This window comes from Lygodium microphyllum, chromosome 4, assembly GCF_053477565.2.
Source record: "Lygodium microphyllum isolate KBCC chromosome 4, Lygodium_microphyllum_v1.1.10, whole genome shotgun sequence".
Lineage (NCBI taxonomy): Eukaryota > Viridiplantae > Streptophyta > Polypodiopsida > Schizaeales > Lygodiaceae > Lygodium > Lygodium microphyllum.
Genome location: NC_141138.1, coordinates 148,692,448 through 148,718,153, shown reverse-complemented (window position 1 = coordinate 148,718,153; position 25,706 = coordinate 148,692,448). Strand labels below are relative to the sequence as shown.

The window sequence follows — 25,706 nt, the reverse complement described above, 5'->3', positions numbered from 1 at the left end:
TACTGAGTGACAAGGAGGCCCGCAAAGTATTCCAAAGACCTCGGCGAGATAAAGAATCATTTGGAGCATAGAGGCCAAGTAGCCATAAGATCTCTCCTTCAAATACAACTTCCATTACCACAAAACGGTCATGCACATCATTTTTAATAAGAACCGGTTGATATTTTTCATGCACAATCATAAGCACCCCAGAAATAATGCATGGCATGTGTCCTTACATAAAACAAACGGAAGCCATGGCAATCCACAACTTTTCCTGCTTCGCCGTGACTCTTGTGCTCAACAGCACACAGGACATCCCACTGATTCTCATGCAATACAGTCCACATGGCATGTTGCTTATAGCGAGAACAAATGCCCCGCACATTCCACGTGGCTATTTTCATGTGTGTTCAAAAGGGAATCAAGTACGAGGCACAGCTTGCCACGATTTAACCTTTTCTGCTAGCATGTCAAGGACCCCCTCATCCAAAAAATCAGCTAACACAGCAAAAGAGTTCTGACGGCCAGATTTGGAGGTGGACGGTATATCTGCTGTCTTGGGAAGGGAACGGGGATAACGACAATCCCACGGGGTAATCACATTGCCTCTAGTATCAAAAGCCAATTTAGCAGGTTCCCACGGGGTAATCACATTGCCTCTAGTATCAAAAGCCAATTTAGCAGGTGGACCCTTTGGACCGTCCATATATACTTTCATGGTAGACTGATGACAGGGAGCCGAGAAAGCCATAGCGAGAGTATTGTGCTCTGAAGACAACATTTCTTTCCTGCGCATATAAGTGCACATGGAATCTTGTGGGGCAATAGGCACAGTATCCGCCATGCCAACATCAAACCTTTTACCTTTTTTTGTACGTACATCAACCCATTCATTGCCACGGGAATCCAAACCTGAAACCTGTTGTTTACCTTTGTCCAGAACTCTAGGAGGCTGGATTGCATCCTGCAACGGAGCATCAAGCGCCATAACATCCATGGGCAGCACAACATGCTCAGTATCTAAAGTCAGTGGCTTCTCTAGGCATTCAGTCATAAAATGCCCCAATTTCCCACACGAAAAGCAATGCCCTGGAAAGTTACCTCAGTGCAACCAAAAGTGCAAAGGATGCATGCCTGAGCAATTAAGACGTAACCACGCAGGCCTTTTCCTAGCATGTCCCATAACATACATAAACAATTACGATTCATGGCCCTGAGGCTCGGGGGGACTAGAACAGCACCCACCATGGCCATGGCATCCTTTAACAGGGCCAATAGACCGCCGGGCAATTTTCAACTTCAACCCACACCGGGCACTCACGTTGAAGCAGGCACTAAAATCTGCCATTGGGCGCCATGGCACAACATGGACCAAACGGCAATCAAAGAACAATGGCAGTTTGAACAGGAGATCAGCACGATGCTGCTCAGATTTCAACGGCACCTCATAAAAACCTCTGGGCCCAACAAAAATCTCTTCAACACTCTCCTTGTAACAGACTGTGCAGCCACTGACGAATACGGGAAAGCACTGGGATCCTGCCAATGACGAAGAGTATAACAACGCGTTCATAAAACACTGAAAATGAGCACAAGACATGTTTCGGGTCCACTGTGGCTTCGAGAACATCTTCAATTCCAGAGTCAGAAAACGCTTCTTGATTATGTTGCACATAATCACCCAGCAGAGTGTTGGCAAACTCCAAGAGATGCTCCCAGTCAACATCCTGAGAGTGCACAGAATCCGAGGTAACCTGCGCATAAGAATAATCCTGATGATCCATTGTCTCACCTGATGTATGCTTGGTGCGTTTGCCCGCAGGTTGGAAGTCAAGAGCAAGGGGCAACTCCTCTGTGCAAGGAACCATATCTTCGGGTTCCTCTGTATCGAAATCTGGGCCAAGAGCTGCCATCATTTGGTCTAGAAAAGCCATATCCAGACCCGAAATGATGTACTACTACGTGTACCGGTCAGCGGTCGAAGCAGGAGCTCATGGGGAGCAGAAACGGCGCCGGCCTCTCTCTCTCTCTCTCTCTCTCTCTCTCACATAAAAGCTAATCGTATTAATTACCATAAAAAGTACAAGATTACATGATTACAAGATAAGGGGAGCCATCGTCCATAAAATCTGAGACATCACAATCAAAAGAACAAAGGAAGCAATCTCTCTCTCTCTCTCTCTCTCTCTCTCTCTCTCTCAGAGCATAGAAAGCAAGGTAACCCATAGAAACAGACGCATTCTTCTTGGATTTTTCGTAAACATCCTTTACTTATAACATTCCACCCGAGAAGAATCAAAGATAGCACGCACAAACATACCTACACAAACATACTCTCGTAGGTAAGTTGAGACCCTTGATGCCCATAAGATTCAAGCGAAAGGAGAGACCTTGTGCTAAAACACAGGCAGTATTGGGCGTCATCCACTTCTCACTTGTACAGACTATAGCCATCTGAGCTAGGAAACCTCTCCCTAAATCCTCCATTCTCTTCAAAATCCCAAACATCTAAAGTTAACACGCACAGACAATTTTCCACTCAACCACAGGTTTCCTTATCGGAGGCCCTTTGACTACACGTCCCTGGTATGTACATTTGTCAATGCAAACATAACATAACAAACAGACCATGAACTATATGCGACTGTCGTTAAAGACTGAACTCCATCACAAAATTTGATAGTGGAGGAGCAGATCAAATGTGATCAAATGTTTCTGCATAGTTCATCCCCCATGGACACATGGACAAACGAACAAAGTTCACTGCATGCTACCCTTCACCACCATACATGTCTACAATGCAAGCTTATCAACCAACAACTATGAATTTTCCTTTTAAGGAATTGCCAATACCTGCTATCATTAGAATTCAATCAGTAGTTCAACACCATCTTTCAAAAACTAATCTTCATATCCAATTTACTTTCTGATGTGAAAATTTAATACTAACCAGAGATCCTGCCAATCCATCAACTTTCTGATGTTCAAACGCCTTGAAGTTAAATGTTATCAGATAGCATAAATCATTACTTCCCATTTGATCTTTATAAATGATTTCGTGTCTACTCGGAAATTGATGATAAACTAAGTACCATGATGAGCTTATAGTTGATGTAGATTTGTCCATGTATGTCATAAGCACATTTAATTTTGAGAAAGCTTAATACCTTAAAAATCCTCTCTCTCAAAGTATATCCAAAATTTGCAGCCTACGCAATTATATTTCTTATTTGTCCTATCCATCAGATATAGAAAAGGTTGAATGATTGCAACAGAGATAAAGAAAGCATAGGCTGAGTAATTCGTGATACTGGGTAAGATGAAACAAAGTATACATATAGCAAAATTGCATCATGTACATGTAATAATAGGTAGTAAGATATAAGCACATACATGAAGAGGCTGAGCTTACATACAACAAAATGATATTATGTTACATGTTACAGTAGTATTGAAAAAGAGAGTGAAGACAACTCATGTTAGTAGGAGTTCTCCTCTTAAGCTTGCAGCAGTGGCTTTATTGATTTTAACATCAACAAAAGAACCAATCAGTTCGGGTCCTCCCTTGAAGAATGTGACTTTGTTGCCATCGTTGCGGCCCATAACCTGCAAAAAGAAGCATGCATAAATCCATGTTCTTCACTTAATGTTTCAGGATCCTGGGAGGCTTAAGTCATTCTCTAATCAGATTCTCCATGATCTTGCCTGATCTTCTTTGCCGGGTCTTGGATTCCTCGACTCCACAAGTATTCTCTCAGTCCGTCCCACGTATCTCTGCCTACGCTCAAACGCATGCTCTGTGATAAGTCTGCACAAAACCAGCAAGACACAGCATATTGAAACTGTCCACTTCCCTTTGCGCTAGTCACACTGATGAAGTGGGTTGTAGCAATCTAAATCAAAAGCATTTTAGCAATCTACATGTGCCATTGCTTCCTACTAACCTAGTCATGCTTTCAATTAACCTGGGTCACCCCCCTTTACACATTTTGTAGCAGTTTTGCTTGCTATACAAGTTGGTTTAGGGTTTCCTTTTTCTGATTGATTATAGGTGTTTTGTTTTAAACCAATCAAAACAGGTTTCCTTGTTCAATAGTATGTTTGGTTTCCTCTGAACAAAAAGTGTTTGGTCAAATTTGTGCTTTTAAACAATTACTTCAATTAGTGCTGTAAAAGACTTTGTAAAGTTATGAAGGAAAATTGATTGGTCTGTTGTATTTGTACTGAACACATTCAAGCAGATCAGTGCACATGTGAGTTCCATGAAAATCACATCTCAAACAGAAATTTTGCAGGATTTTCTGGATTTTGACTTGCTTTCTCCTGCATTGTGAGTTTTCTCCATCTTTTAGGCTCTCTGGATTGTAAGGACCAAACGAAACCATTTGATTTTTCACCAAGCAGCTTTCCTTTACCTCATGATTAGAGAGGGGTTCCTTATCAATTGTCTCTATCAAAAGGCTTCCTCATGTACTCTCAAACACACTAGGAACTTCGAGGCCTTGTTAACCCACATGTTGTCACCTTCACATGGTAGCGAATGGGGCAAAAGAACAACCAACACACTTATGTTGTCGCCACGAGCTAGCTATTTGACCCATTTAGCCTACCAACAAGCTAGAGCATACTTAACTTCTTGTTGTCATAGCTATATGATAATAAGCCCACTCCTTGCTTGGACTCAAAACTGCCTTTCTTTTCAATCAAAACTCTTCAAATGAGTTCTTAAGGTAAGCTCCAACTATACGATATGAAGAAGGAGAAGAAGAGAAGGGGGGACAACACTCACTCAATTCTATCACTCACTCCTCTCAGCTCAAGAGCAGACAATGGGCACAAAAGAGGGCGCTGTATTGAATCTTGTTCATGCAAAGACAAGATTAAAAAGGGCAAATAGAGCTGAATATGAGGGTTTATGCAAGGTTTTTGAGACCTCAGAATGGGTTTACAAAAAAAAAAACCTACTTGTGCCTTCTAGGTTTCCTTACCTCTCACAGCTGTGACATGCAGATTGCATATATGCGATATTTAAAAGGACCCATAAGTCATCAAAGAGGGTATTATAAAGTCTTGAACTCTTTAATCTTCTTTTCGTTCGTCCATTGTTGCTAAATAGGGAAAAATATGGAACACTGCTTGAGAAACATAAATGATGGACATAAAGTGATCCAAAAAAGCCCAGAAGATGGGCATAACTAAAACAAGGCTGGAAAAACTCTAAATACCCCCTCTCTGTCACATTTTCGGGAAGCACAACAAGAACCCAAATGTGCTAAGGGGGCAAATAGAAATGGAATGAGCAACAATGGATGAGACAGAGCAACAAGTCCCCCTCTCAATTATCAAAGCAGAAGCACTTCTCAAAACTAAAAAAGTGGCCGAAAGAAGAATCTTGAAACGAAAAGATAACTCTATAGAAAGTGCTCTAAAACTAGGGGCTATAACAAGAGAGGATATACAACTTGCTTTTAAAAAGGTGTTGTTAATGTATCCAAAGATTTCAACTTGGTACTACACAACCTTTACCATGATCTTAGGACTTAAAACCTCAAACTCCAAATCTCACAAAAACTCAAATTGGGACTCAAATCGTAGGATGCATGGGTGTCCATGTTTGGGACAATTAAGACTCCATCTAGAGTCAAGATCTCACCAACATGTGAATCTACTCTAGCTTTCTCTAACATAATATTCATTCTAATACTCACCAGTAACTCTCTAATGTGATGGGCATGATGGATGAAACCTTGTCGGAAAGGCTTTAGTCGAAAGGTCGTATCCACCGAGGATCAAAGAGAGAAGGAAGTAGAGAATAGGAGTTGAAGAGAAGAAAAAGAATAGGCAAGGGATTCAAATCTGCCAAAGCATTTACACAAAATATAGACAAATCTCAATGATTCAAAGCACTATGTATTGATAGAATCTAAGAAGATAAACAAAAATCTTGTCTAGGACTACTCAAAACCAATCTCCAAGCATTAGATCTCTTGGAGCTCCCTAGTAGACCAAAAACACGCATCAAACACTAACTTCTTCTTTGTTGCTCAGAACGAATCTGATGGTTCCATTGGCCCCGGAAGGAGGATAAAACCCCAGGACACGGACACTTGCTCAAAATCCCCCAAATCACTCTTTCTCCAAATCGCTCCTTCCCCTCCTTGTTCGGAGTACTGTTTGTTGCTTGAAAATGCAAACCACGCACCATGCGAATTTGGAAGCCTCTCTTTTTGCATGAGATCTCCCAAAACTTACTGAAAAGCCACTTACTTTTTGCATGTCACCCTATTCTAGAAGTTTTCTACGCCTTTTCAGAATATTTACAAAAAATAATATCCAAAATATCAAAATTAAAATAAACTTGTTTCAAAATCCCATTTTTTGGAACTATCCATACTATGGGCACTAACACTAATGACTAATATGACATTGACTCTCTAGATTAATAAGAAAGCCGGATGATGATACACTCCACAATTTTTCACACTCTGTCCGCATAGCAGCACGACAACGTCCCACCTAGGATTCAATCTACACACAAGACATAAACAAGTTGTATCCACAGCAAAGAACATAAAGAGGAATAGACATTAGATTCATCTTCCAACCATATAGTCAAAGGATCTCACTTCCAAGCCTAGGATCTAGCAACAAAAACCGAGTCATGACTGCATCCTAATAGTTAGAATTCCATACCACCAACCTCACTGCCCCAATATATAAGGGCATCATCCTATGGGCCAAGAGTCCAAAAGTGGTAATCACACACTAATGTGTACAATAGAGCCTTGAGTCCTATAAATAGAACTTGGTTTTCCTAACCCTAAAGTACCCCTAGTGCATTTGCACTAAGTCACATCATACCCTCTATCTAAATGTCCAAGGATGTAACAATTGACATGGCATCATTGGCAATATACAACATGGGCTACAACTTGGAATCTTTAATTCCCTACAGTTTAATGTGGAACTTTCATTAAATTGGAAGTTTAGCCAAAGTTTAGAAAAAGCAAGAGATTAATATTGAAGTTTGAATCAAAATTGGGCAGTCACTTACCCAAAGCCACTAAATGCCTAATTATATTATATCAAATCACATAAGAAATATGAAAGTCGTAGCAAAGAAACAAGAGAAATTGATGTATACCAAGGAACCAAATCCTCCCTAGAAAGAAGGTCAACATGTTGAATGAGATCTAACTACCAATGCAGAAGATCCTTTGAGTCTAGAAACATGTCCTTAGACACCAAAGGTGGAGTCCAAGACAAATGCATTCCATGTGACCTAGTTGTACCAACAGCCCCAAAGTCTAAGAAAGTGAAACAAAATCTTCATATGTGGCTGCACCCAAGTAAGATTGCCTAAGACCTAGTCAAAGGTGCACAATGATGGCTCAACTGCACTCTCTCATCAAACAAGAGGGTCCAAATTTTCCTGGCCAAAGGTCCACATTTTCCTCAATAACAACTCTCCACATATCGAACAAGAAGGTCCAAATTTTCCTAGCCAAAGGGCACAAAATACATTTGTGACGAGAGGATCCCACACAAGTAATGCAAAAGAAACAACAGAATTGCAGGTTTTAGGCGAGGAGAACTGCAAACAGCTTTGTGAATGCAAAGATAGCATTATGGAACGTTGGAACAACAGCATCGCCTACATCAAAATTTCATGAGATCAATAGGGCAGCAATAAAGCACTATAACCAACATCGGGTTACTATTAATTTCAGCATTTGGCTGTGCACTTCATCCTTTGTAATGTGAAAAGTCCTAAATTGTCAGAAGAACAAAAGACAATGCCAAGGGAACAAAGCTAGATGAGTCTCGGAGGGATTGCTCTATGAATTCATGCCCAAATAAATGGCTCTTTTATTGCTGCAATTTCTTGATTCATAGGCTTCGCACCTTAAAGTCTTTGAAAGTCGAGCAAGAATGCACTCTCCTAATGACAAGACAAGGAAACTCGTGCCTTGAGCAAAGCTCTTGATCTTTGTAGGTTACTCTTATGACGCTAAGGCTTACAAGTGGTTTGATCCTAAAACAAACCATGTACAAGGAGAGATGTTGTCATTGATGAGAGGGATATTGGGCAACCCACTCCACCAACTTCTAAGCCAATTCCTTAGTCTGCATTACCTAAGATAGTGTTGCTGAGCCTAGTCTACTTCTTACTACTGACCCTCCTACAAAGTTTTGGACTCCTAGGGACTCGTAACCTCGTTTATACTAGTAGACTATGTGAGATTTAAGGATCCTTTGATTGGATTTCATCCCCAAGGAAGCCGATGGATCTACTAGAGTCTAGGCTCACACCTAATGTGCCATTTGTATTTGTCTAGACGACAGATTACATAGCACACTCCGAGAAGAAAAATTGGCATGAGACTCTGTGCTTTTGGGGATGCTTTAGATAGACTTAATTATGGGTTAAAGAATGCCCCAATTTTAGTGGCTAAACAACACTAGCATTTCTTCACATGGTATCAAAGCCAGTGCCATTCTAAAGAGTATCTTGCAATGATCATGAAAAGCTTGGTTTGCACAAGCAACACAAATCTTTTTCACAATGGCTAAGACTCCACCTTGGGATCCTATGATGTCTTTCCAAGTCACTCCTACGGAGGAGGGCCTAATGAGGAATTATGGTCTCCATGTGAAGGACCACACTCCATCTTCCACTATGTTTCATTGAGGGACCATTCACTAAATCCCAACTCTTCTTCTATTCGTATTTATTATTTGCAAGGTGTTTCTAGAGGCACTCAACTCAAGAGACAAATCACCCCTCATATGGATGTGTTAGGCAGTGGAGCATAATCTCATTTCCACCACGTCCTTCTTTGGTCTTCTTCGCATAATATTGTCATTGCACAATTCTTTCTTTCTTTCGGTGGCCAGAGGCGAAGGGGGGCAGTAGGGGCAGGGGCAGGGCGGGGGGCGCGCACAAAAACACCAATTGAAGCAAAGGCTAATGAAGAAAAGTTTCATTAAACAAGGAGCAGTTCTAGAGAGTTTTTGTATCATCCCAGTTGCAAAACCCTAATTTGGGAGGATCCTTCTACGTCTATAAATACATACTACCCACCATTCAGTCTCATCCTTGCCTTGCAAGTTTCAGCCATCAGCCCTCTTCCACTAGTTGTCCAACCCCCAACTACTACTACTACATGGTCTATAACTATCACCCACCCCCCCACTACTGTTGACAATCAGCTTTCAAAATCTACATCAGGTATTTTTGTGTTTTCAGCACTTTTCTTCACCAGCCTTTGCTCCAATTAGTGTTTGCTGCACTTTGGATCTATCTTCGGTGGACGATACACATCAACCCCTCCCTTAGCCCACTCCCACAAGAGCCGCTATTGGCCAACTCTTCCCTTGAGCAACTTGTACATTCTCTCCTTCATTTGCAGCATTGATTCATTCACTTCAAAGTTCTCTTTCTTCTCTATTTGTATTTGCGTTTTTTCCTTTTGAGTTTTGTGTTGAGGGTTTGAGTTTTGCACGCCACTAAGTCTGTGTGTTTTAGTCATGATCGTACATTCTATGTTCCCTCAGTGCAAACCCTAGCATATCTTCACATGGTATCAAAGTTGATGCTCTTGTAAAGAGTATCCTACTAATATTGTGGAGCCTTGGTTTTGTGCGACGTACATGAAGGACACATAGCCGATTCATAATGTCTGAAACACCTTCTCAAGATCCCATGATATCTTATCAAGCTACTCCATCATTGGAGGCCTTGAGGAAGTATTATGGATTCAGCAAGGAAAACGATACCCTCACCCTCACCCTCACCTTCACCTTCACCTTCACCTTCTTTTTCTTTTCATGTTCCAAATTTCACTCTCATAACAAAGGAGGAGTTTGAAGAGTGTTTGGGTATTATGTATAGTCGAGCTACCCATCCTACCATCTTTGCTACTCCATCCAGACTAGTTGGTGAGGCTACTCCGAGCATGAAGGACATACAACATTTGTGACAACTGGCAATCCATATTCTTCATCTTAGCTAGGCCGAGTGTCACGTTCGAACAATCCTTTGAGTTGTATGAATCAAAACCCTCTCTTGTTTTTCTTTTGGTATGCAAGATCTAGATGATTTTCTGTATGTAAACTTCAATAGAGGGGGCTCTCTAAGTAGACATCCTTCATCAGGTATATCTACATCAATCTACATCTTCTCTAATGAAGTGATACTTCACCTGTATGTGCTTCGTCTTTGCATGAAAGACGGGATTCCATACTAGCATGATAGCACTCTGACTATCACAATGAAGAATACGTAACTCTGTAATGCCAAGCTCTCCCCCACCAGACATGAAAGCCATAAAGCCTCCTTGCATCCCTTAATGGCAGCCACATACTCTGCCTCTGTAGTAGACAATGCAACACAAAATCCAAGAGACTAATCCTCCTGTGAAGGTAAACACATACCCAGAAGTGGACTTTCTGCAGTCCGCATGACCAGCATAGTCTGCATCCGTAAAGCCATGGACAGATGCCTTCTGCTTTCCAAAGCAAATACACAAATCCTTTGTGTCTTTGAGGTATCTCATAATACCTTTCATTGCTTCGCGATGCTTTTTACCACGGTTTGCCATGTATCTCAGAACCACTCCCGCTGCAAAGGCAATGTCAGGATGTGTAGTAACCATAGCATACGTCAAACTACCAACATCCCATACAAACTCCTTTTGAGTTTATATACCATCTTCTCTTTCCCTTTTGCCACAAACCCTTCAAGCTGTTGCATATATATGTCTTCATGCAGATCACCATGTAAGAATAGAGCCTTTACATCCATTTGTATGAGCTCCATATCTTCAGCTGCAACCAAGCCCATTTGGTTCTCAATATAGTCATCTTGACTACAAGAGAGAAGATCTCATCAAATCAACTCCATGTTCCTGCTTGTACCCCTTTGCAACCAATCTTACTTTGTACTTTGGCGAGAAACCAAAAGTGACCTTCATCTTGTAAACCCATTTGCATGGAAGGGTTTTCTGACCTTTAGGCAAGTGCACCAAGTCCCAAGTGTTATTTTTCTCAAGAGAGTCCATCTCTGACAACATGCCTTTATACCATTTCTTGTTGTCCTGTCTGTCCATTGCTTCCTAGAAGCAAGACGGTTCACCACAGTCTATCAACATGACATAATCAGCCGCATTGTTTGCACCAGGAACGATCTATCAAGTTGTCTAGTAGCCCTAGACGATCTCCTAACCCAATGATCATTGTTTGTTGGCTGTTGAGCCTACAATTTTCCATTTTCAACTTGCTCTCCTGGCATTTCAACCTACAAATCAGCATTAACAGCTTGCTATCCTGGCTGTTCCTGCACATCCAGTGGCTCATCATTATGGGCAATGGCTGGCTGATCATTTCCAGCATTATTTTCTACATTTGCAAGTTCATTTACAACAGGTATTTGCTACTGTACAGCGGGCAATCTTCCCGGAAGATAGCATCATTGCTACGTACTATTTTTCTTTTCTCGGGATTCCATAATCTATACCCCATTTCACCCTCATCACCATATCCTAGGAAAATACATCGTGTACCAAAGTGTGAAGAGACAAAGAGTACGTCCTTCCCATTGTCACTCTCATGAGTGACTGCATTCACTTCTTCAATTTTGACACTGCTCTTATTAGGATGACTCTCTTTCTTCTCTTCCTTGCTATCATCTGTCTTCTTGTCCTTTTCTTTCTCCTTCTTCCATTTGTAGCACTCACATTTCAAGTGACCCTTCTTGCCACAATGATGGCATTCAACATCTTTACTACCTGATTTACTACGTCCCTTGCTATCAGATTTGCCTTTCTGCTGTGATCTGCCCCTAGTATTGGAAGACTTGCTCGATGCATTGTTCTGCCGATTCATTTCTTCCATGAGTAGAGCACTCTCTACATCAACATACATAAGGATCGCATTAGAATTGCTCATAGCAATCCTGAATGTATCCCAACTCTCTGGCAGAGTGCAAAACAAGAACGTAGCCTTAAATTCCTCATCAATCATGAACTTCAAGGCAACCAGCTGGCTGAAAATGGAGTCAAACTCACTCAAGTGAGTAGACATTGTTATACCCTCTTTCATATGCAAATCCATAAGCTTTTTTAGCCAATAAACTTTGCTTGCGGCACTCTTCTGTGCATACAATTTTTCCAGTCGAGTCCAAACAGCATAGGCAGAATTTAAACCTTCAATGTTAAACACCAAGGCATCAAAAATCGATAGCTCGATGGTTGAGCGTGCAAGCTCATTTAACTCATCCAAGTCTTCTTGTTCCATATTTGCGGACTTTGCCCCTTTGGTCTTAATCGGCTTTGCTACTTCTTTTGCAACAGAATATTATAGCACTATTTTTGCCAGACTACAAAGTTATGTGCTCTTTCAAGCTTCTTAATGTGCGTGAGATGACTATTGTCACTGCTGCCAGTCATGATTTTCAGCCCAAATGTGACCAAAAAATTCAGTAAATGCAGGCCCAAACTGTCACACAAGTGACCAAGGTACAAACAAGTACCAACCAGCAATAAATGACCACGCAAAAGCAGAAATTTCAGGTCTGCAAATAAATTTTCAGAAGCACTAAACCTTGTGCTACAGCACTCCACAACCGATTACAGTTGTTCCAAGGACAAATACATCACATTGCATGAGAAGTCCCAAATTTTAGCTACGATTTCTGTTGTACATACACCCACGGGCACAAAATTTGACACGCACGGTCAAAAGCCCCAAAATTTTTGTGCTCAAAGCATCAACTATACATCTGCACTATCTTTGACATGCATAGAATAGGCCAATCTTGCCAAGATAGAGCAGTTTCAGCAAAACCCCTAAGTTTTCCAAGTACTAGGTGTCCAAATTGCATGGAATTAAACCCACATGTACATGAAATGACCAAATGGCGCACAAATTTCGCCCAAACAGCAAAAGCCCCAAATTGCACGGGGTCCAATGTGCATCAATGTTGAGAAATTGGGTAAATTTCAGCCCAATTCTTGTATGTACATGAAAAGCCCCAAATGTCGGAGGCAAAATGTCACAAATTCCTGCACATTCGAGTCATCTCATTGACCAATATGCGACGCAAGATAGCACTCGACGTATCAACCTCAACTTTGAGCTTCAAGATTTTTCCATCACAAAAGAGGATAATCTGAAAGTCGAGTTGGCCGAAAATCGACAGTTACTTGCTGAGTTTGCCATTATTGGTTCTTTGAAGTCAAATGAGAATCAAGTTATATTCTTTCTTGATAAGTTGCTTGAAAAATATTTCCATTTCGTTCAACACATTATCTCATTGCCCTGATTGCCGAATGCAAGGCTGGATGATCAAGTCAATAAAAAGTCCTCCGCATACTCTTATTCAGAGACATCTAGTTGCCCCTTCTTCACAAGGGAAAATTGGTGGTGACATGAACTCACACAATGCAAAGGCAAGCTAAAACAAGGGAAACACCCCTTCCTCCAATGTAACTAAAGAAACAAAACCCATCAACCACCAGCTCCCTAAGAAAAATAGGTTCTGCACACACTACAAGAGATCAGGCCATGTGCATAAGAAGTGTCGTACCAAGGCGCAAGGTCTTCGTCCTACAAAACCTCAGCAAACCGTTGCGACTGCCTCCACTCCTATTGGACTGTCCAGTGGGGCTACACTGCCCACTACTGCCCCATCTGCCCTAGCAGCAATTGGACATGTGGTACACTACCATCTTGAGCAACCTATATCTTTCAATAATCTTGAAGGATTAGTTGATTGGTTTTCTAGCTTCCTACCCATCATACTCTTTGCATCCATTTCTAGGTCATCCCTTGCACCTTCATCTAAAGCCACTTCTCCAATTAGTCAATTTCACTGACAAAAACTTGCTAATGACATAGGTGATGGTAGGTAGCCCATCTTTAGTCTTCCCTTCTTTACTCTTCCGCTACATTCACTCATCCGCACACACTCAATGCACTTTTTTCCTTTAGCTTTACTTCTTGTTTTATTTTACTTTGGAGCGTGTCACTATTCATCTCTATTTTGCAGATTTTCATTATCTTTTGCAAGACTTTGTATTTCAGTGTAGGACTAACATGCAAGTTTGCACTGATGCTTCTGAAACCGGCATTCCTTCTTGGAGAGGGTGACAAAACTAGTTCAAGCACTTAATTATAGCAATTAGTAATTGAACACAAGCTGAAATGCACACATTACCGTCATAATCATGGACATTGAACACCCTATTGGCCCCAAAACAAGCACCCCTTGCGGTATTTATTTAATTGAAATTGCTAATGGATGAAGTACAATCTAAGATTTCACAATCTCCTCTGTTGATCCAAATGCCCTTTGCACTACAACCGATCGGCAAACAATTGGGGCCAATTGCCCCTTAATTTTCACCCAAGAGTACGAATGGAGCCAGAAACTAGCCAAACGTTGCCCCAAATCATATTGAGACGGACCGGCATCTAAAATCCCTAACAATTCCTTAGATTTTAGGTGCCGATTTCAATGTATGATGTCTCTAACTAAATGCACAAGTCCCAAGGTGGCTGCTTAACCCTAATTTCTGCAATAAATTAGGGTTTACAACAAAAATTCATTTGTTATCCCCCAAATTTGCCTGAGATCTTCTTCGAATAACTGAGAAATACTAAGTTTTTTGAGAGAGGGTATGAGAGACTATAGAGAGAGAAATCTCAAAATTTCTTCATGGACAGACCCCAGAAATGGCTCTTGCCCGGATCATCCTAGAACATGTCACTCATTGCCTGAGGAAGCCAGAAATGTTGTCTCTTGTCTCTAAATGAGGTTGCCAACTGTTGAGGCCCTCATAAATGCTATCACCTTCCTCCTCTAGCGTCTAGGTTGCTCTCCTCTACTTCCAATGCCTGAATTCAAGTCTGAAAACGGATCAGCAGCTCTCTCTCTCTCTCTCACACACACACACACAAAAACGACTGATATCTGACGCGACCGATGTACTAACATATGAATGTACCAAATGCCACAGTCATAGTATGAGGGAGTTTCGGAAACGGGGGAAACAGAAATAGGAAAAACCAGAGTTTCGGCCAAATTTTGGAAATAAGGAAACGGCGTTTCGGATTGTACACTAAAATAAATATAGTATTATGTGGGTATGTAAATATATCAATGCCTACAACATGTACCCAAATTTCATACAAAACTTTGAGTCTTCATGTCACTTGATTGAAATCATGATTCATTACACATGTCACGACTCTCGAGTGAAGATTGAGAAGTCAAGACTGAGGACTCAAATGGTTGAAACTTAAGACAGCTTAACACAATAAGACTCAATTTTCAAAACTTAAGGCAATAAAATGAAGTAGAATTTATGACTCATGAATAATCTATGATCTAAAGGGCAGTGAAGACTGACATCAAGAACAATGGAACAAGAATCAAGATGCATAATAAGTGGAATCAAGATGCAATGATACATGTAACTATGTCATGTGAATAATCTGTCAAAACTCCAAAGTCCAGTGAGGCTATAAGTATCAACATCAATGAACAACTAGCAATTGTAGTCTAGACTCAGCACTGCTAAATTAACTCTTGTGTATCACGAATCATGGCTCATTACTCATCCGAACTCTGGGGATCTGTGCACCATTTTCTCATCCGACTCCGAGAACCCTGATCGAGAAGTTGATGAAGCAACCTTGGCCTCATCAATAGACTCTGGCTCTGCCTGAGATGCATGACCACATGTGGCCCTTACTCTAATCCTCCTCTGGGCATAAGTCTCATGCACCGGTGCCGATAGCTCCTCATAGAGCATGGAGTAGATATCTCGCTTCTCTTGGCCCACAGTGACAACTCTAACTAACCGGGATGTACTAACATGGATACCTAACATGAGCAATGTACTAACTGATCAACAATGAGTTGTTCCCAACAGGGGGTTGCTCATCAGTTAAACAAGCAAGGGGCATGCTTACTTGGCATTGAGTGGATGTCTTAGATTGCTAGATGGCAAAGACTACTGAAAGAAAAACTAGTGAACATGAGACCGACTTGACACACAACCAATTGGGCTAACCACAGCAAGCACTGCATCAATGGAGCAGTACAAGACTCCAACTAAAGACAAAAAGTTTTACTATAGACAAAGCACAAGAAGAGCTCATGAAAATGCCACTCCCACAAGTGCCAAGCGATAGACAAAGATGCAAAGGCCGATTGCAATAAACGGTTTGGACAACGTGAAAGTCCCCCATAAGAGATGAGATTGTAGCAATATGTATGCCAATCATTGACAAGGTGACAAGTGACATGAATGCAATGCATGAAACATGGGAAAACGATTTAAATGCTAAAATGGATGCAAACCTGAAAGCATGTATGAAGGTGTGGGGCAGCATGCAACAAAAAGTCATGAATGACATGGATACAAAGCAAAAAGACATATGTGACAAATTACAAGAGACATTCAAAAGGGACCTAAGTGCTACTATAGATGCAAATAGGAAATCATGCATTAACAGCTGGGATGATGCAAAATACAAAGAAATCAAGGCTGACCTGCAGGTTGATATGATAGATAACTTGAACAAAGTAATTGATGCCTGTAAAGTACATATGGATGCATTGAAATCTGATACAAATGCACGCATAGCAACCAAGGATATGGAGATTGCTGAACTGAAGAGGCAGTTAGAGACATGTAAGAAAGAATTAGCAACACACAAGTCAATGATGGATGCACAAACAGCAATGCCAGTTACACCGGAATTAACAAAAGAGGTGGAAAGTTTAAAAAAGGACATGCATACATGGATAAATGTGGTGGAGGGAGCTCAAAAGAAAGCAGAAAATGTTGAGCATACAATGAAAGAAAATGCACAATGGATTAAGGTAGTCAAAAGAAACAAAGCGATATCTCAGAACAAAGTAGAAATGATGAATGCAACACTAGAAGAGCAAGCAAAAAGAAAACTCTCTGCATTACGTGTTCGTAAGGTGGGGGGTGGGTTGAAAAAGAAAAACTCCCAGAGGATGCTAAAACACTTTGTGCTAAGATGGGTGCAAATGAGACACGCATTATGGATGCTTGGAGGGTGGGTGATCCAAGTGACAAAAGAGGTCAGATCCTCATGCTGAAATTTGAGGACATGAATAATAAGAGGACCTTCCTCTCAAAAAGAAAGGCTTTGAAAGGCGAAAAGGTTTATCTCAATGAGCATCTCACACCTGCACAGTTAGAGAATAGAAGGGCTAGCATACCAACAATGTTGGAGGCGCATAAAGAAGGCACGTATGTTGTGTATAGAGACAGCAAAGTAATCATAGCAGAACGAAGGTCACAATGAGATGTTAAGGATGTCCCTTTGGAATTGTAATGGTTCAATGAGACTTGACGCATGTTATTTTGACGATACTTTCCGTGAGATAGACATAGCTATGTATATAAAAGAGACACATCAATGTATAAGTTCTAGATTACCAAATGTTGTGGGATACGAATGATGGGAGAGTGTTTAGAAGCCTCAATCTCCTAGGCCAAGGGGAACCAGAGGATCAGGTGGGGTGGCTATTCTTTATCATGAGAGCCTCTAAGACATGATTCATGTGGTGTCACGAGATGTGCATGCTAGATATAAGTGGCTAAGGCTAAGGATAGGGTGCCGGCGGGATCTATATGTTGCAGTATGTTATTTCCCACCAGCCTATTCAACATTTGCCCTTGGGGGGGGGGGGTCACCATTTGAAATACTACATGATGACATTATGAGGTATGCAAGCATTGGGGACATACTACTAATGGGAGACTGTAATTGCTCGAACAAGAAGTAGCAGTCATCCTTTTATGATATTGAACATGAGATGTTTAAGAAGTTAGCATTGGATGATGACAGGACATCTCAAGATAAGGAGATGACAGCATATGTCACAACTCTATAGAAACAGAATTTGTATCCTTTTTTACTAATTTGTCTATATAATGATTTATTAAAAATTTGTTTTCTTTGCACTAATTAGATATAGAGAAAAGTGCATTGGAGCTAGCCACTGATGAGTGGTCACAGGTTATGGTGGACCCACGCGGTGGGTTAGAGAAAAGATAGTTCACACTTCCACCTATATGGCCCGATTGGGCGCCTATGACCAAAACTCACGCATATCAGGGTTAGACTCGCACACAGAAAGGATTGATGCCTTGAAGTGTGGGCTAGATCCGCCAGAACAAACAGTTACAATCAACAAGATGGCATGATCATGAAATGCTTGTACAATGTGGATGTGTGGGCTGAAAGCTTGAACTACACATTTCTTTGCATAGGAAAGTCACATGATGATTCTGATACCGTTTTTGCAATGTACACGGAAAAAGCTTTCATATGACACCCATATTGGGGGGTCCCTAAATTTTAGGAGGACCCTAAATTTTAGGAGCCTTGAATTAGCCTAAAAATGCTAGTCCTAAAAAATAGGGATGTCATTCTAAAAATAATAAATTCTGTACTCTGACTGTGCTTACTAAATTTGGTTGTTTCTATTCTTGACAGTATTCAACCCAAAAAGGAAGGCCATAGAGAAGAGATAAGTGTTAAGACACTTGTCACACAAGTTTCCAAGTGTCCCACCACTTGTCACATCTCATGACATGTGGTTGGACACTTGTCTTGTGCTACTCCACTTTTCCCTTTCGTACTAGCTCTTCCCCCTCCTATAAATAAGAGCTCGTTTTTCTTCATTCAGCATCGTTTTTCTTTGCTGTAAACTTATATACAGCACCCACAGATAGCCAGAAACTGGCCCCATCCATCCCCATCATTATCCCCCACTTCTCAATTATCAAAATCCTCCATATTCCTTCTTCTATCACTGCTGTTTTACAGGACAGCAAGCCTGTAAATTCATTACAGCACCTCCTTCTCGAGCTCTTTCTTCCATTTTAGCAACAAGAAGCAAGCCCTATCCATGTACTGCTGATCAACGATGGAGAAAGGCTGATTTCCCCTCTTTCTTCTCTCATACTGTAAAGAAATCAGTTCTTATCATTGCATAATAGATAATGCATGTGTGTTTGTACATCTTTGCATAATCTTGTGAGAGTGAGAATTACTTCTCCTCACTCTCAAGTTGATTGTAACTGAGCTCTTCCGTAAGGGACTTGGGTTGAGCAGAAATACATTCCTTCGAGGAGGGGGGGGGGGGGGGGGGGGGGGGCGCCATCTTCAACCCTCAATCTTGTCTCCATTACTTTTACATTTTCATGGCTGTAATTTTGTGAGTAATTTTCATTTTCAGCTTTAAGTGTTCATTCTCTTTTATATTAAATCTCGAAAATAAGCGAATATCATAATTGTTAAGCATACTACGTTGTTCGGGGCGTTTACAGTGGTATCAGAGCTTTGGCTCGGTCCTCACCCTAACACTGGTAGTGCTTATAATTATAAGTTTGTTTGTTTTCAGCCCTTGCATTGAGTGCTTGAGCATATTTTTCTTAGAGTCTCAATGGATCAGTCAAGTGCTATCCTTCAAGCCATTCAAAGTCTTAGAGAGGAGAATCAGCAAATTCGTAAGCAACTTCTCGAACTAGAAAAAGTTGAGAATCCCAAAGAATTCAAGGAAAGAAGCCCATCTGATTCAAGGAGACTCTAAGAAAAGAAGATCAAGTCACTATCTCAAGGCATAAGAAGAAGAAGAAGACTAAGTCACTATCTCAACTTGAAAAGAAGATCAAGTTCAGTATATATGATGGTTCCCGAAATCCTGAACTTCTTCTGAAGTTTATTCGTCAATTTCAAATTTTGTAAGGTTGTGACAAGTATAAAGAAAAAGAAAAGATTAAGTTTGCAGCTTTAAATTTGACCGACTTAGCCAATACTTGGTGGACGGGGTTGCAATATGATCATGCTGCCCCAAAATCATGGCGGTCCTTTGTTCGCATGATACAAAGCCAATTTCTTCCTGTTCATTTCAAAAGAGATGTAAAAATGGAATGGGATCGGCTTTGGCAAAGGAAAAATGAGTCACTTGGTGACTATACCAAGAGATTTTGGGAGCTACTTTTGAAGGTCCAGCATTTCAAGAAGATCAGCAATTCGGAAAAGCTTAGGAAGTTTTAAGGAGGTTTGCATTTTAAACTTCGTACTGCTCTTAATCATTATCATTGTTCTAGTCTCAGGGAACTCATGGACCATGCTGAGACATGGAAAATGGAGCACAATGGCAACAAATCATTCCAAAAGAATGATAAGAAGAGAGTAGCTGATGATGAGGAGTATTAAACCCCAAATGAATGACAAAAACAACGGCAAAAGCGGCCATCAAATCAAAAGAAGATGAAGCCCTATGCACCTCCTAATGCTCCTCAATTTCGCTCCAATCTATACCCACAAGCAAAGCAACTTTCCGAAGAAGAAAAGCAACGCTTCATGAAAGAAGGGAAGTGCTTTAAATGTGGACAAACAGGCCACATAGCGAAGCAATGTCCAAACAAAGGACAAAACAAGGTTTCTGACAACATGCCTAAGTCGCCAGTGAAAACCAATGCTATCAGTGATATAGTTGCAAACACAACTCACACTCCAGAGATGCGCAAATTATTAAAAGCTTGGGGACAGTTGCAAGGTAAGCAAGCACTATTATTGATAGATCTTGGGGCGAATGAAAATGTCATTTCCTTGCAATTAGCTAAAGAGCTTGGATTAAAGAATGAAGAGATGGACACTCCGGCAGAAGTTCGCTAAGCTTTAAATGCCGATGAAGGTGACACAGTAAAGACTGTGACACCCTACATTGGCAAGCTCAAGTTTCAAATTCAAGACTACAGTGACGAAGATACATTCTGTATCGGAGACCTCGATGGTTGCGATGTGATTCTTCGCATGCCCTGGAATAATAGAGTATATTCAACCATCTTCTCTCAGAAAAAGAAGGTAGAACTCACCAATAAAGGTATGAAGTACGAGATCCAAGTTGGAGTTTCTGGAGACACCATACCTATGGTAAGCCATATGTAAGTCTCTAGTCTCTAGAGCAATTAAGGATTGTGTTCAATGTTGTTTGCTTTATGTCACTGATATAAAAGATAATATGAATGCTGAAAACCAAGAACGAGTTCAGCTCTTGGAAAAGTATAGAGATTGTTTTTCGGAAGATCTTCCTTATCAGCTTCCCCCAGAAAGGCCAGAAGACCATCATATTGATATTATTCCAGGCAGTTCTCCTCCTAATATAGCACCATACTGTGTGAGCCGTCCTCAACAAGAAGAAATCAAAAAGCAAGTCGAAGACCTACTCAACCGTGGGCTAATTAGGCCAAGTAGCTCACCATTTTGTTCACCCGTTCTTCTTGTTCAAAAGAAAGATGGCACATTTAGAGGATGTGCATTGATTATCAAGTCCTCAACAAAATCACTGTGAAGGATCGGTTTCCTATTCCCAGAATTGACGACATTTTGGATCGTCTAGGAGGCTCAAAGGCTTTCAGCCGCATTGATCTAAAGAGTGGTTATCATCAAATTAGGGTAATACCACAAGATATACACAAAACTGCTTTCCGCACTTCATACGGTCTTTATGAATTCTTGGTGGTTTCTTTTGGACTAACCAATGCACTAGCCACCTTTAATCAAATGATAAAGCGCATCTTTATAGAGCATCGACAATATGTCGGTACTTTCTTTAATGATATTCTTGTCTTTAGCAAGAATGAAGAGGAGCATCATCAACACTTGGAGATTGTTCTACAATTACTTCAACAAAATCAACTCTTGGTAAATGGTAAAAAGAGTGAAATTTTCATGCATAAAATAAATTACCTTGGGCATGTCATCTCTTCTGAAGGGATTCAGATGGATCCTGAAAAGATCAAGAAAATCCAAGAATGGCTTCATCTTCATGATGTACATGAGGTGCAATCGTTTCTTGGCTTATGCTCTTATTACCGCCGTTTCATCAAGCATTTTGCACAAATGGCTTCTCCACTCATGACCTTACAAAGAACAATACCTCTTTGCAATAGAAGGAAAAAGAGAAGGCAGCCTTCACAAGGCTGAAAACAACTCTTACTTCTGGGCCTGTTCTTATCATTCCAGATTTGCTAAAACCATTTGTGGTGGAAGCAGTTGCTTGCAGTGATTGTATTGGTACAGTGCTAAATCAAGAAGGCCATACCGTAGCCTTTGAAAGCCGCCGTCTAAATGATGTGGAGAAAAGGTATGACATTTATGAAAAGGAGCTCTTAGCCGTGGTTCATGCTTTGAAGATATTGAAACATTATCTTTTAGGCAATGAATTCCTTATTAAAACTGATCATCAGAGCTTGAAGTATTTCAAGACTCAAAAGCATTTGCAAGAGAAACATGAAAGATGGGAAAATTTCTTGTCTACATTTCATTTTCAAATTATGTACACTCCAAGGAAACAAAATGTAGTTGTTGATGCACTTTCTAGAGTGCCTCGCATTGCAACTATTACAGTGGCTCATCATGAAGCTTTTCATACGATGAAGAATACTTATGATAAAGATAGTGACTTTGCAGCAATTTGGTCAAATTTACAGCAAGGAGGTTCTCATCCAGATTATTCCATCAAAGACGGTTACCTTCTCATGAACAATCGCCTTTGTGTCACTCTTCCTGTTCGACAAAAGGTGCTTAAAGAAAGTCATAAACCCCCTTATGTAGGGCATAGAGGGAGCGCAGCCACTCTAAGTGCAATTGAGCGCTACTTTTGTTCACCAACATTACGAAGAGATACACATAACTTCATTGAGGCTTGTCTAGTATGCCAAAAATCCAAGTATGATAGGCAGAAGACTCCAGGATTGTTGCAACCTCTTCCAGTGCCCAAAGATCCATGGGAATCTATCACAATGGATTTCATCTCAAATATTCCAAGAACACCTCAAGGTCATGATATGATTTGAGTCATAATTGATCGATTCAGCAAGCAATCACATTTTATTCCATGTCATAAAACATTGAAATCCGCACAAGCTGCAAGACTTTTCATTCAACATATCTTCAGATTACATGGTATGCCTTCTAAGATCATTTCAGATAGAGACTCCAAATTCACAAGTAACTTTTGGCGTGCTTTATTTGAGAATTTGGGAACCACTTTAAAGTTCTCCTCAGTTTTTCATCCTCAAACTGACGGCCAAACAGAGGTGATGAATCTCACTCTTTTGGATATGTTGAAAGCTTATGTTAGTGAACATAAGTCACAATGGGAGAAATATCTTCCATTATTGGAGTTTGCTTACAACAATACAGTGCACTCATCCACAGGGAAAGCTCCAAATGAAATAGTACAGGGTAAAGTGATTCCTCCAATTATTCGCACTAAAGATAAGATTTTTGCTGTTGATGAGTTGGCTTCATATTTAAAAACAGCAATGGATCAAGTTCGAGCCACTATCAAAGTTGCCCAAAGCGACAAAAAAAGCAAGCAGATAAACAAAAAAGACCTTTGGCTTTTGAAAAAGGTCAATATGTCTTGCTAAAGTTTGATAAAAACAGGCTCAAACAAGGTTCTGGTCAAAATTCATCTTTTCCAAAGCTCTCCAGTAGATACTTTGGACCCTTCAAAGTGATTGAGAAAATAAATGAAGTTTCTTATCGACTTGAGCTTCCTGCTCATTGGAAAATACACAATGCTTTTCATGTAAGTTTGCTAAAATCTTACATAGGACCAGAACCAAAGGAACCCATTACTGAAGATCCCCCAGAAGTTGAAGAAACAGAACAACTCTTGGAACCTGAACAGATTTTGTGTCACAAGGATCGAACCACGAGAAGTGGCCTTGTGACACGAAAATTTTTACTAAAATTCAAGAATCTACCCACAACAGATGCACAGTGGGTCGATGAAAAATTCATGAAGGATTATCCAGATATTCTTCAGCCATATCAAGAAGCTTTTCAGCTGAGGACAGCTGAATAAAAGCCAGAGCGCTGTCACAACTCTATAGAAACAGAATTTGTATCCTTTTTTACTAATTTGTCTATATAATGATTTATTAAAAATTTATTTCTTTTACACTAATTAGATATAAAGAAAAGTGCATTGGAGCTGGCCACTAATAAGTGGTCACAGGTTATGGTGGACCCACACGGTGGGTTAGAGAAAAGATAGTTCACACTTCCACCTATATGGCCCGATTGGGCGCCTGTGACCAGAACTCACGCATATCAAGGTTAGACTCGCACACAAAAAGGATTGATATCTTGAAGTGTGGGCTAGATCCGCTAGAACAAACAGTTACAATCAACAAGATGGCATGATCATGAAATGCTTGTACAATGTGGATGTGTGGGCTGAAAGCTTGAACTGTACATTTCTTTACATAGGAAAGTCACATGAAGATTCTGATACCGTTTTTGCCATGTACATAGAAAAAGCTTTCATATGACACCCATATTGGGGAGTCCCTAAATTTTAGAATGACCCTAAATTTTAGGAGACTTGAATTAGCCTAAAAACGCTAGTCCTAAAAAATAGGGATGTCATTCTAAAAATAATAAATTCTGTACTCTGACTGTACTTACTAAATTTGGTTGTTTCTATTCTTGACAGTATTCAACCCAAAAAGGAAGGCCATAGAAAAGAGACAAGTGTTAAGACACTTGTCACACAAGTTTCCAAGTGTCCCACCACTTGTCACATCTCATGACATGTGGTTGGACACTTGTCTTGTGCTACTCCACTTTTCCCTTTCGTACTAGCTCTTCCCCCTCCTATAAATAAAAGCTCGTTTTTCTTCATTCAGCATCATTTTTCTTTGCTGTAAACTTATATACAGCACCCACAGATAGCCAGAAACTGGCCCCATCCATCCCCATCATTATCCCCCACTTCTCCATTATCAAATTCCTCCATATTCCCTCTTCTATCACTGCTGTTTTACAGGACAGCAAGCCTGCAAATTCATTGCAGCACCTCCTTCTCGAGCTCTTTCTTCCATTTTAGCAACAAGAAGCAAGCCCTATCCATGTACTGCTGATCAACGATGGAGAAAGGCTGATTTCCCCTCTTTCTTCTCTCATACTGTAAAGAAATCAGTTCTTATCATTGCATAATAGATAATGCATGTGTGTTTGCACATCTTTGCATGATCTTGTGAGAGTGAGAATTACTTCTCCTCAGTCTCAAGTTGATTGTAACTTAGCTCTTCCGTAAGGGACTTGGGTTGAGCAGAAATACATTCCTTCGGGGGGGAGGGCGCCATCTTCAACCCTCAATCTTGTCTCCATTACTTTTACATTTTCATGGCTGTAATTTTGTGAGTAATTTTCATTTTCAGCTTTAAGTGTTCATTCTCTTTTATATTAAATCTCGAAAACAAGCGAATATCATAATTGTTAAGCATACTACGTTGTTCGGGGCGTTTACAGCATATGCATCTCATTTGCTAGCATTAGAAGTGCTCACGGATTAGCTATATTCAATGGCTTATCGAGATGGCCAAGAGCGAATGCTTTCACTTATTGGAACAGCAAAAAGGGAGCCAACATTGTGGACTACGTAATGGGCTCGCCAATGTTAATCCCAAAATTTAAGCATTTTGAGATATATGACAAGCTGATCGGCAGCCGACCATACAATCCTAAAATTCACCCTAGCATGTAGTCAAATATAAGAAACGTACACACAAGTACACGTTTCCGCACTATGAATTTCTAGAGCAAACTTCGCATATCTATAGTGATGCAGTACGAGATGGCTTAAG

At 40.5% G+C, this 25,706-nt stretch overlaps 1 protein-coding gene across 2 annotated transcripts in view; it reads right to left on the bottom strand.

Moving 5' to 3' along the window:
• Nucleotides 1-3,220: 3,220 nt before the first annotated feature.
• Nucleotides 3,221-25,706, bottom strand: part of LOC148037761 (uncharacterized) — a 101,309-nt gene continuing 78,823 nt past the window's right edge. The window contains exons 11-12 of one of the 2 annotated variants that reach the window (XM_087676730.1): nucleotides 3,688-3,790; nucleotides 3,221-3,588 (exon numbers count right to left, since the gene is read on the bottom strand). In XM_087676730.1, the coding sequence (XP_087532856.1) occupies nucleotides 3,457-3,588; nucleotides 3,688-3,790 (235 nt within the window). In that variant the 3' untranslated portion in view covers nucleotides 3,221-3,456. The remainder of the gene's footprint in view (nucleotides 3,589-3,687; nucleotides 3,791-25,706) is intronic. The other variant, XM_087676729.1, reaches the window with a different exon arrangement.